The following is a 13,219-nucleotide window of genomic DNA, read 5'->3' as shown; positions in this document are numbered from 1 at the left end:
CCAGGCCAATGCTACATCGCAAGTACAGCACAATGGCAAAACCCCTAGTCATGATGAGGAGCCAGTTATCCAGAAAAAGTAATGTGTTCTAGATTCATATATTACAAAAGCAAGGGAGCTACTCCCAAAGTGGTCAAAAGTTTAATACTGGACAGTAAATGCCACCTAACTTTGAAGTGACTGCTGGAGACAAAGGCCAAAGAAGGGCAGGCACACCCTCCCAGAACAAAGTTCAGAGAGAGAAGATGGCTCACCCAGGTAAGCCAGGACAGAGGTAGGGGCCATACCCGGGAGTTGCTGCCAATACGGGCAACGAGGGTGTCAAGGATGGTGTGGGTGTCATGCCGGTGTAACAGCAGGAATCGCAGGAAGGTACGGAGCAAAGCAGGCTCTGAGATACTCCGTAGGAAAAGCTCCAGATAGGCGGTACTGGCGATCATCTCCTCCACAGAGGTCTGGACGAAGGGGAGGGAAAGTTTGGAAATTTAGGGCTTCCCTGCACATGTACTAAGTTATTTTCCCCGAGCTCTAAGGAGGAACCAGGAGAAAATAGGGAAAAGGGGAAGAGTACCCAGCCCACTACTTCCCACATTGGTCCTGGCACTGGGGTCACCACCCCTCAGCCTTGCCACCCATAACTCTCACCTTATGCAGGGCAGGGCCCATGACAGGCACCAAGAACCCATTATGGATATAATCAACTAGCTGCTTCTGCACCAAAGGGTGAGCCACCTGTAGGGGTACAACAGAGAAGGAGGAAGAATGTGAGGTGGCCACTGTCTGGAAGGGAATAGAATGGTACAAGCAGGCACCCCACCCCCAAGATGGCAGAACAGCAGAACTCCAGGGAATGTGCCCCCTTCCCACCCCATTTGCCCAGAATGACCAAGAACCAGTCCTCCTGGGAAGGTGCAATCCCACCTGAATGACTGCATTGCAGAATTCTAGGGAACTCATGAAGAGCGCAAGGGCTGGCACTCCCAGCCAATCCTCCCGTCGCAGGCAGTGCCAATCATCCCCTGGAACCTCAATCTTGCGGGGCAGTGAGGAGTACAGGGCACTCAGCCCTGTGGCCAGCACCTGGGGGCCATCCCCAAGGACAGGTTACCAAAAGCTCAGACAATACATAAAAGGGAACCAGGGGAGCTATTAACCCAGAGTTTTGATGGGACTAGGGGAAAGAACTATTCCTCAAGCAGATATTTAGTTATCCAATGTGCCAGGACATCACCTGGGAACACTGGTCCATGAAGAGTCTTAGTATCTATGCTGTCCACCTAAGCCCATGTTTCATCCCCACCCCAACTCCAGGCACTGTTTTCAAACCCAGGGGGCTACCACCTAAAGGAAAAGTACCCAGTACATAGCCCCTCCACATCTTCTGGATAGCAAGGTGCTGTCTAGTGTCTATACACCATACCCTACCCCCCATCCCAGGAGGTGCTGACCGGGCAGAAGTAAGAGTGATCTGCAATGTAGCGGCCCACAGTGGGACTCCCGGCCGACAGAGCCATGAGCAGGAGTAGGGCATCACGGGCCTGCTGGCCCAGCGTGCCCTCCCGATGGACGAAGGGAACAAGGCGAGAAAAGAGGAGAAGGCGGGGGGCAGCTCCAGGCTCAGGAGGTGGCTGCAGGAAGAACTCGAGCAATGAAGGTTCCCGGGCCAGACACACACACAGCTGGCTGAGAAGTAGCACCAGGCCTTCATCCAGTGCTGGGCTACTGGGCACAGGACGGCCACAGGCATCCAGCAAGGTCAGCAGAGCCTCACGAACTGGACCGTGTCGCAATAGTGGCTGGCGAGCTTCACTCACTAGCATCTCAAACAGCTTCAGTTGCTCAGCCCGCCGTTCCTCAACCCCATCCCCAAGCTCATCCCATTGAAGCTGCCAAACCAACACACGGGTTAGCAGGTCCTCACGCAAAGCGAACTCCAGCAAGGGCCCAGGGGTCGTGGGGGCTGAGGAGACCACACGATCTTCTACCAGCAGTGTCAACATCTGGTAAGTGTGGTTGCGTACAGCACTGAGATCATCTGCACCCCCAGAAGCTGCCCGAGGGCCTTGCCGCTCCAGGATTCGCACTACCTGGAGAAACAGAAGATAGAAGGAATCTAAGATGATATGATGACTAAATGGGATGGTGAGAGTGAACAGAAGGTTAGGAGAACTCAGGGAGCCAGTGGATTAGGCCATTTGGTATAGAATCTCCTACCTGGGACCAGTGATTCTTGAAAACCATGAGGCAGGTCTCAGGGTCAGCCATGACAGGGGCCTGCAGACTGGACCCCTGAGGTACACGGTGCCCAGGGCCCCGGGAGGCCAATCTGCTCAACCAGTTCATCCTCTCCATGAGGCAGGCTGGGCAGGGCCAGTAGCCAGAGGGCCACACTCTGAGAATTTGCCAGCTGGCAGCTTTCTCCACTTGTGTCTCTAGTCTGCTTCATCCGGTCTGCAGGAGCCAGTAGCTGGCCATGGATCCAGAAGATACACAAGGCTGGAATAGCGAGCCCAGAGGTCACGGCCCAGTCCAGACCTGCAAATCTAATTCAAAGACAGAAAGAAAGGAAGAAATCAACAGAGGAGTTTGCCTCTCTCCACTCCCCAACAGGAAGAACTCAGAGCCACCAATCCACTGAAAATTCCACGCACATATGCAAACACACAGTACCTTAAATATAACGTGTTTAAAACAGAACTCATTCCTACCACCAAACCTATCACTCCTCCAGCTTTCTCCATCTCAAGTACTGATACCAATATTCACCTACATGCTCAGGCCAAAAACTTGAACATCATCCTTATTTCTCCTTTTCCTTAATTCCAATGTCCAGTTTATCAGCAAACCCTACCACCTATACCCTCAAAGCATGTCTTACTATTGCAATAGCTTCCAATCTGGTGTCCATGCTTCCAGTCTTGTTTCCCCCTCCCCTGACAGTCTATTCTACACAAAGTAACCAGAGTGATATTTTTAAAACCTAACTTATGTTACGTCTCTCCTCTCTTGAATACCCTCCAATGACTTCCCATCACACTAGTAATACTCCAAATCCCTTACCGTGGCCTCTGGGTACTCTATGATCTAATCTGTATTAACTTCCTACCATCCTCCTCCTCACTCATACTTTACTCACGCAGGCCTTCTAGAATACTCTCTATTCTCTGGGCTTGGAGTGCTCTTCCCTGATCTTCACATTGTTCACATCACTCCATTTTTTTCGAATGCTGTCTCCTCAGAGAGGCCTTACTTAATTCTATTTAAGTAGTACATCTTCCCACCTTCACTCTCTAGCTTCCTAATCTTCCTTCTTAGCAGTTTTCACTATCAAAAAATATTTACTCGCTTATTTATTTGTCTAGCTTCTCCACCAGAATGTAAGCTCACTGAAGGCAAGGTTTGTCTGTTTTGTTTACTATTGTATCCCCAGTACCTAGAGCAATACCTAGGGACTCAGTAAATATTTGCTCAATGTGTGGATGCTTAAGTGAATGAATGAATAAACAAACGAATGAATGAAGGAACAAGAAACCCAGTCTTGGGGTGCCTGGCTGGCTCAGTTGGTAGAGTATGCAACCCTTGGTCTCAGGATTGTGAGTTCAAGCCCCACATTGGGTATAGAGATTACTTAAAAATAAAATCAGGAAGGAAAGAAGGAAGGAAGGAAGGAAGGAAGGAAAGAAGGAAGGAAGGAAGGAAGGAAAGAAGGAACCCAATCTTGATCTGACTCCAGCCCTCCGAGACTACTGAGGAAGAAATATTTTTCTACCTATCACAGTCCCTCCCTAGAATCCCACCCAGTAGGAAATAACCCAAGAGACCCTTAACTAGCTGAACACTCTTAAGGGAGAGAAATCCAGAACCAACCAAAAGAGTGGAACAATTTTCATTCCAGCGAAGAGCACAGGGACACATTCCCATATACACACAGATACCCCACTCCTGCCAGATATAGCCAACACTCACTCCTGGGGCCATGACATGACACCCTCACTAGGGAAAGGGAAAAAGTACCAAAATAGCTGTTGGCCTAGACCATGGCTCACAGTTCCTTCTCCATCACACCCCTCACCGCCTCAGCAGTATTATCTCTCACAAGTACAAAAACTTCAGAGGAAAGGCGTGGTTCAGTTGTCCTTCCTCTTTAAGCTCAACAAGGGCTGAAGGAACCCAGAGACCTGGCAATAGCCCCACACTCAGCCCTCGGGTTATGTTACCACCATCCCCTTCCACCCAGATACTCTCTCTTACAGTTACCACCAACTCACAACCAAAGGAAGGTAGCAACTATACTTAAGGAAGCCTTCTGTAAAATAGGAGACAGTTTTATAAAGGGCAGGGCCAGCCCTAAACAGCAGGCAGGGTTCACTCACTGTACATCCGTACTGATAATGTACTGAGCACTCTGCTAAATAATCAATGCAAATACAAAGACAGATAAAAACAGTTGGAGGGGAGCATAAACAATACCTCCAATGAGTATTATAAACAGAGGTATTTACAAAAGTATCACAGGGATATGAAAGCAAGTAATTCTGCATGAAAGACTATAATGGGGATTCCAGAAAAGAGATGACTTCTGACTTAAATCTTTAACAACTGAAATACTGGCAACAAAGAGAGCAGAGGAAAAGACCTTCATACTAAAAACAGTATGTAGAGAGGTGCCGGGGTGGCTCAGTCAGTTAAGGGTCTGACTTCAGTTCAGGTCATGATCTCACGGTTCGTGGGTTCAAGCCCCATGTCAGGCTCTGTGCTGACAGCTCAGAGCCTAGAGTCTGCTTCTGTATCTCCCTCTCTCTCTGCTCCTCTGCTGCTCTCACTCAGTCTCTCTCAAAAATAAGTAAGCAGTAATAAAATTTTTTTTAATTAAAAAAAACCAGTATGTACAAAAATATGGCACTATGAAAGAACATGACAAATCTGAAAAACAGTTCCAACTTGGGGATGGCATAATCACCGACTACTTAGAGAAGAGAGAAACAATATGGAATTGAAGGGTAAATAAGGGTGAAGCTTATAATTAGCAGTGAATAGCAGGCTAACGAGTTTAGGTTTTATCTATTGACACCCCGGAAACAAAAAAGATTTTTTAGACAAGGAAATGACAAGATCAAATTTGCCTTTAAAAATATGTCAAATAGAAGTATAATAAGGTGAATGAGACAGGCAGAAGGCAGATGAAGTAAGAGCAGGATTAGAAAAGATAAATCTGATATTCACCTTTATCTTTGCATGTGCCATGTGATAATGAAATTATTTACACCTGTAATATCTCTGCCAATAATACCAAGCTCCTTCAAAAGGGACCATTATCATTCATTCTTTGCAATCACAGTGCCAACACAGTGCCTGGCATTCAAAAATACTTGTGGAACTGAACACTGAATTAAAACCAATTATAGCTAACATATATTGAGCACTTACAATGTGCCAGGCTTTTTTCTAAGTACTATATATATTAGCTCATTTAAATCCCATAAAAACTCTAGATGTACTGGTATCTCCATTTTACACATAAGAAAATCAAAGCCTAGAAAGGTTAGATTTACTGTAAAGTTAGCCAGCTAGTAAGCAAGACTAGAATGCAAATGCAGATAATCTGCCTCCACATTTAACCTAGCCATGAAGTAGAAGCAACAAGACCTGACAAATGAATGGAGGAGAAGAGAAGACTCAGATATGAAGTCTAAGAGATTCAGTAAAAGATAATGCTTAACAGGCAAGGAACACATAACAAAGGGAGGAGTGTTTTAGAAAAAAGGATGAATACAGTTTTGGATATGTTAAGCTTTGAGACACCTATAGAATATCCACGATGTCCAGAAAGCAAACAGAAATATTATACGTGAGCTCAAGAGTGAAATCAAGAATAAGGATATACATCCAGAAGTCAGCAACTAATTGGTGATAGATGAAGCTATAGAGAGGGATGGAATCATCCAAAGACATCAGCAGATCCTGAAAGGAGCCAAGGGTAACATTCTGTGGAAAACCAGGAATTAGGAAAACAAAAGAAGAGGTGTTTTTGAAGACTGTGAAGGTAGCCAGAAATGGAAGGAAAAATCCAAGAAATAATGATAATCTAAAAATCAAGGAAAGGAAGTTTCAAGAAACTAGAGATTGCCATAACATATAGTCTACAGACAAAGTAGAATGAAGATTGAAAACAGTCAGTTTTAGCAATCTAGTTTTAGATAAACTTAGGAAAGTAACTAGTTAAAGAATGACCAAGAGCCAAAGAAATGTAAAATGCAATTATCTGGAAAGTCAGTGACATAGAAGGATGCAAACAGAGCAACAGCTTAAAAAAACTAGGAGGGGTTGGAGGTGGGAAGCCAAGAAAAAGAGTTTTTATTGTTTGGTTTGGTTTGGTTTGGTTTTATGGGGAGCCTCAAGGTTGTTTGTCAAGTGAGGAAAAGAAGTATGAAGAAAGTAACAGGTTGTGGATAAATACAAGGGGGATAATAGAAAAATCAGGTATAGCACTAGTCTGAGAAAAAGAAGTATGTATACCATTTTCTCTGAGGAGGAAAATAGTAATAAAGGATGGGTGCCAGTTCAGGTAAATCTGAAATCTGAAAAAGGGAAGCTAATACCTACTACCACCCCACCACTCACCTAATCTTCTTTCACTCACTCACTCACCCAGGAGAGTCGGGGTGGGTAAGAAGAGAAAGTTGGGTGAGAAGGTGGTAGAGCCACAGAACAGATGCTCAGTGTTTCATACGTGGTTTCCTATAAACCATCAAACAGTCATACAGACTGGTAACTACCAGCAGCAGGGATGCACTGAAAAGGTACTTATCTGTCTGCCCAAGTACTGAAGATACCAAGTAAGCATGGGCTGGGGAGGGCAAAGCCAACAGTTGAGAATACTAATAAGAAATGTCCCCTTCTACTAGCTCTCTCACTATTATTAGCATTATGTCTTATTGGTTTCCTTAAACTCTGCCTATGCCCTCGTAAATATAATCCCTTTATCAAATTCTTCCCAAACCAAATGCATTCAATCTGCCCCCCTGAAGACCTTGAATAACAGAAGAATATCTATTACTGCTTACAGAATGCTTTCTCAATCATAATCTCATCTGAGGACTGAAAACAAATAGAGGCCCTAACATCAAGTAAGAATAACACAAAGTAGTAGGTAAAGCAGGAGCTCTGGTGTTCCTCAAATAAAGGTTTGAATCCCAGTCCACCATTTTCCAGTTGTGTGACCTTAAAAAAAAATCACCTCCCACATCAAAGCCTCAGTTTACATAAACTCCTGATGAAATAAGTGTTGTTACTGTTTTAAAAATTAAATAAGAGGGGCGCCTGGGTGGCTCAGTCGGTTGGGTGTCCGACTTCAGCTCAGGTCATGATCTCGCAGTCCGTGAGTTCGAGCCCCGCATCGGGCTCTGTGCTGACAACTCAGAGCCTGGAGCCTGTTTCAGATTCTGTGTCTCCCTCTCTCTCTGACCCTCCCCCATTCATGCTCTGTCTCTCTCTGTCTCAAAAATAAATAAACATTAAAAAAAAAATTAAAAAAAAAAATTAAATAAGATAACCTATGTAGCACACCAGGCATATAAAGCAGGTGCTCTGTAAATGGCATGTTCCTTTCCCCATTCCCTCTCCCGATCCTATCTGACCAAGATAACCTCACCTCTAAGAGGAGAGATCTAACCTGCTCTGACCTGTGCATCCCACCACCTCACACTCATACCCTGGTAAGCAAAAGATGAGCCAAGCATCCAGTGTTAGCAAAGTAAAGCTTGATCATGTCCAAAACTAAACTGTCTTTAGCTGCTAGGACTCATTTCCAAAGATTAACAACTAATTCCTACCTTGCAATATAACTGGGGTGCCCACTTCTGCTTTATTACTTGACCAACAAAGGGCACTGCTCACAAACTCAAGAGGGACTAGCCTCCAGGACCTTTCTTCATCCCTCACAATCCCCAACTCTTCTCAAAGACCTCAAAAAGAAAAGCCATACTGAAATCAGTGTCTCAGAACCCAAAAGCTAACACTTAACCTGGGCCCCCTTCACAAACTGTAAAAATACAAAAGGAGACCATAGCTTGGTGTTCCTATCACCTACTTAAGACTCTCTCATTCCCAGCTAACTGTGCAAAGTTCAAAAGCGAGACAAAGAAAATGGAATCACCACTCTATTACTGTGCCATTTCCTGCCACAGCAAAGTCTATAAAAAAAGTATACCCCTCTTCCCAGATTTACCATCAGGCTCAGTCACAGGGGAAAAAGAGGAAGAAAGAGCTGATCTTTTAGACCCACAAACAGCCAAGTTCAGTCACTCATCTTAGGGCACAAAATAAAGCCTTACAGGTACATTCAGCAAGGGTGTCTACCAACCTCAGAATAGCAGGCACAGGTAGGAAGGAGGTGGCTCAGTTTTACTGAGGAACCTTTGCCCTGGGAGAGGCAAGAGAGGGAGGGAACTGGGGACAGGGATACACCTGCAATACCTACAGCAGACAGGGAGAAATCAAAATGACCTCTCGAGAACAGGTCAGTAAAGTCCTGAGCTTTCTCTCCCTACAGTGGTTCTTCCCAGGCAAGATGACTGACTACTGACATTAGAGGCACGAATGAGCTATTACTGTAAATACTGAAAGTAGAAAGATCTGGTTAAAACCTCATAGGAATACAAAAGGAGGGGGGACCTCACAGGAGCCTAATCTAGAGCTCAGCTTACATATATCCTCCCTGCTTGTCCATCCTTCGGCCTCTATGCATAAGACAAATGGGCTATCAATGTGTGGTGCCAACTCACTCCCTCCCCTCTCCCCAATACCACCTCTGCTTCTTACAGGGAATCTCACCTGACATACACAACAATGTGAACCTCAGTTATGGTGACTCTCCTTTATACAGTAAATCCCTATGTCACACATGGTTCTCTCTCCACCCCTCTTAGGTGATGATGACAAAGAAGATGTCAAAAAGAGAAGAGACTGAACTAGATCCTAAGGAAAAAGGAAAGTTCACTGGGCAGAGAAGAAAAAGTGTCCCTAGTTAGAGAAAAAGCTATTACAAAGATCTCAAGGCTTAAAAAAAGTAACATGTTAGGGAACTATGAAGACTTTATTCAAGCTAGAACACAAAGTAGAGAGTGGCAGGAGATGAGGCTGGAGAGGTGAGTTGAGGCCAAATGATGCCATATTAAGCAATTTGGATGTTGTCCTACAGAACACAAAGAGCCAAAAGTTTTTAAGCGAGGAGCTCTATGATTACATTTGTATTTTTAGAAAGATCATTCTAGGGAAAGACTAGAAAAGAGCAAGACTGAAGGCAGGAGACTGTTGGGGGGAGGGAGTGAGAATCCAGATCAGAGATGAGGAGGAAGTAAACTAAAGCTTTAACAGTGAAGATGTAGCCACAGAGATGAAGAGGAGATAATTTAAAGGGAAACATTAAGATTTTAGTGACTGACTAAATACAGGGCATAAAGGAGCAGAAAGAATGAAGATGACACTGAAGTCCTTGCCTAGACTGAGATACAGAATATGCTACAACAGCATGCTCTCAGAGCAAAGATAGTGAGTTCTGTTTTAGACATGTTAATTTTATGATACCTGTGGAGATATATGGTAGATCACTGAATATATATGACTGGAATACAGGGAGAGACACACTAGATAAAGAAGTAACCACCCCATCATGATATACTTTTGTATTTAACACTCTCTCTCTAAACTGAAATTGTCTTTTCATGTATCTACCTCTCTCAACCTGACTTAGAATTCCTTGAGACCACAAAGGACCATGTCTTCTCTATCTTGTTATCTCATAAATGTGAGCATCACAAGGACAGACTACATACTGAAAAAGTATTTTCTTTTTTTTAAAATTTTTTTTTCAACATTTTTATTTATTTATGGGACAGACAGAGACAGAGCATGAACGGGGGAGGGGCAGAGAGAGAGGGAGACACAGAATCGGAAACAGGCTCCAGGCTCCGAGCCATCAGCCCAGAGCCTGACGCGGGGCTCGAACTCACGGACCGTGAGATCGTGACCTGGCTGAAGTCGGACGCTTAACCGACTGCGCCACCCAGGCGCCCCTGAAAAAGTATTTTCTGAATGAATAAAGGAATTAATACATGAATGAATGAATTTGTTCTTCCAGTATTTACTAGAGGGCCTGGCGAATAGCCGATGTGCAATAAATGATTACATAAAGCACTCCAAACATGTTTCTATCTAGGTATCATCACCCTCATTTATGTTACATCTTCTCAGATTTACCACCTAGCTGTATATGTAAGTCAAAATCCATTATACTTACTACACTACTATTTCAACAGAGTTCAGTACAGCTTACCAAACTCAGTACTTTCTCTGGAACACCCAAGAATTTGTACAGTCCCCTAAGAACCTTCTGATGACATGACTTGTCCTGTCACCATCACAATGTGAACCAGGTATTATGTATACCTGTTCCCATGTCATTGCCACAATATTAAACAGAAGCCCCATCTCTCTGTCACCCTCAAAGTGTCTTTAATCTCTTTTGGAACCGCATTAATTACAAATGATAAAAAATGGTTTTGCCAATATAATGCCCTCATGTCATCACAACTTTTCCCATACTTAACGTGCCTTTTAGTCCACATCACCTTCACTCTGTTACAAACCTTCTTTCCCCAAGTCACTCTCAGGAGACCAAATTTTGGGTTCAGCCTTGCCACTGTATACTATGTGACCTCTGGTTTATGAATATGATTCCTCATCTATAACATAAGAATTCCAGCCCTTGCCTACTTCACAAAGTATGTAAACCCAGTGAAATGTGAAACTGAAGAATGTATGTTGTTCAAATGTCAGAAGTTATACAGAATTGCTGTATAAGCACATGTTCCTCAACATGATACAACAGCCACACCATCATCACTCTAAATTTCTGGATTTCAGGAACTAATAAAAATAATTTCTAAAAAATTTTACAAATAGGGTTGTTACTTTTTATTTTGGTAAATAAGACCATTTCTTGAAAACCCACCATTTACCATCACCATTATTTCATCAGTCAGAAAGCACTTTCACTAAAAGAATAGAATAATCTCAGAATAAACTTATCTTTATGAAAAACTCATGTTTCATATGTTATCTTTCTCTCCTTCCACCTTGGATGGATGAAAACTTTATCATGGACTGGCACTGTCCTTGGCCCAGAGTTTAGGAATCACTGCTCTAAACCGTGTTGTGATACATATAAGTTCTACAGTGTTCTGCCCACCAGGGTAGGTGGTCAAGGGTTACACTAGCATAAAAATGTTTGGCCTCTGGAGAGAAGCAATGAAAACATACCATGGGTCAGAACAGTTGGTTCTGAGGCTGAGACTCTGGAACGGACTGGCCACTTGGGTTTGGGTTGCCCTTAATTCTCAAGAGAATTGTCCAGACAGGAAAGGCCTAAATCTCCTTGAGGTTGAGGATGGTATCTAGGCTCTGTGGCCAACTGTGACTACAGAGGAAAATGTAGTGGTAGGAAAGCAAACTGTCCATTAAAACTGAGTGCCAACTCAGTTTTCTACAACTTTTAATGTTTGTTTGTTTTGTTTGTATGTATGTATTTATTTGAGAGAGAGAGAGAGAGAGAGAGAGAGAGAGAGAGAGAGAGAGACTCCCAAGCAGGCTCCATGCTGTCAGCACAGAGCTCCACACAGGGCTCAATTTCACAAACCATGAGACACGTGACTGAGTCGAAATCAAAGAGTTGGGCACCTAACCAACTAAGCCACCCAGGCACCCCTAGAACTTTAAAAATGTTCATGTACATGTGGTTGGCAGGGAGAAAGGGACCTGCAAGATACTAATAAAATGAACCCCAAAATGTGTCATGCACGGAAGAATGAGTTGCAAAGGGATAGGAGAAAACTTCTGAGTGTAGTAGAAATGTTCTGTATCTTGAAAGTGGTAATGGTTTCACAGATGTAAACATATGGTAAAACCCATGTACATTTTAAACATGAGTTTACTGTATATCAATTTACCTCAATAAAGTGTAGGGTTTTTTTAACTCAACTGTAAGAAAGTGACTTAGAGCAAAGCCATTCTGCTTGAGAACCTAAACATAGTGTTGTATGTAACAAACCATGTGACTTTCATAAAAGTAGAATTAGCAACTCAAAGTGGTTAGTCCAATTTAGATGACAACCGTCAGAGCACAGCTAAGCATAGGTGAGGAGCAGCAGTGGAGTAAGACCGCCCAGAGCAGGTGGAAAGAAAACAAACATGGGCGGTCATAGCCAAAAAACCTCCATGCGAGGAACCATCTTCAAGTTTGCAGTCCCAAAGAGGAACTTGAGAAACCGGCAGTTTCAGTGATTACTCTGGTTGAAAACTAAGCCTCAAAAATTATTTTCATTATCCTAGTTATTACTGCCCATGATGCCTTCAATTTTCTGTCCTCAAAAAGCCAAGTGCACAACACTTCCACCCAGGCTGTCCTACTCGGTCTGAAACTACTGCTCTCACTAGGCAGGACAGTCCATCGAAGGACTTACTTACCTCACCCTTATCCAAGCCTCACAATCCTCATTCCTTCCCCCCATGCCCTACCCTCAACTCCCTCACCCATTCCCCAGCAGCCCGCATGCTCCGGCCATTGCCCTTTACTCTCCCCTTCCCGCACAGGCCGTACCCTCTCACTCTGGTCCCAGCGTTGCCCTCACCTCTGCCCACAGGTGCCTCAGCCCCTCAGTAAACTGTGTTCACAAGTCCCTTTCCCTTCGTCTCTTGAAAAGCATCCCCAGCCCCTCTTACAACCCAGCTCCTCACTTGCCCACTCACCCTCAGGCTCTTCGTACCCTGCTCCCCTACCTTAGACACTCACACCCGGCCCCTCACCACATGCCAGCCCCTCACCCAGTGCCCTCACAACCGGTACAGTCACCAAATGCGGTGCCGTCATTCCACAGTCCCTTAGCCCCTCATGCGAATCTCCGGGCCCTGCGGCCCATACTTGCTGTTCACTCACAGAATCCCGACCCTGACCAGGCCCGAACGCCGCAGCCGTATTAGGTGAGTTCAGGCCGCCGCCATCGCTCCTGAGGCGCACCAGCCGCGCCCCGCCCCGCGCCACACGCAACCCGCGCCCCCGCGCACCACACGTAACCGCCCAGCGACGCACCGCTGGGCAGTGGCGTGCCAGCTCATTGGCTGGACCCGGCCAGAGCCGGAGCGTCGAGGCTTGTTTCCTGGCAAC

The 13,219-nt window shown here is 44.7% G+C and overlaps 1 protein-coding gene across 8 annotated transcripts in view; it reads right to left on the bottom strand.

The window, feature by feature from the left end:
• FHIP1B (FHF complex subunit HOOK interacting protein 1B) overlaps positions 1 to 13,148 on the bottom strand; it is a 32,693-nt gene extending 19,545 nt beyond the window's left edge. For 5 of the 8 annotated variants that reach the window (XM_086678113.1, XM_086678110.1, XM_086678115.1 and 2 more), the window contains exons 1-6: positions 12,992 to 13,148; positions 2,215 to 2,543; positions 1,449 to 2,087; positions 922 to 1,080; positions 646 to 732; positions 255 to 455 (exon numbers count right to left, since the gene is read on the bottom strand). In XM_086678113.1, coding sequence (XP_086534239.1) covers positions 255 to 455; positions 646 to 732; positions 922 to 1,080; positions 1,449 to 2,087; positions 2,215 to 2,352 — 1,224 coding nt within the window. In that variant the 5' untranslated portion in view covers positions 2,353 to 2,543; positions 12,992 to 13,148. The remainder of the gene's footprint in view (positions 1 to 254; positions 456 to 645; positions 733 to 921; positions 1,081 to 1,448; positions 2,088 to 2,214; positions 2,544 to 12,991) is intronic. The other 3 variants (XM_025928382.2, XM_086678116.1, XM_025928383.2) reach the window with 1 other exon arrangement.
• Between the last annotated feature and the right edge of the window lie 71 nt (positions 13,149 to 13,219).

The sequence above is a fragment of the Puma concolor genome, chromosome D1 (genome assembly GCF_028749965.1).
Source record: "Puma concolor isolate L17-30 chromosome D1, mPumCon1.1.hap2, whole genome shotgun sequence".
Taxonomy (NCBI): domain Eukaryota; kingdom Metazoa; phylum Chordata; class Mammalia; order Carnivora; family Felidae; genus Puma; species Puma concolor.
This window is presented reverse-complemented; position numbering and strand designations above follow the sequence as displayed.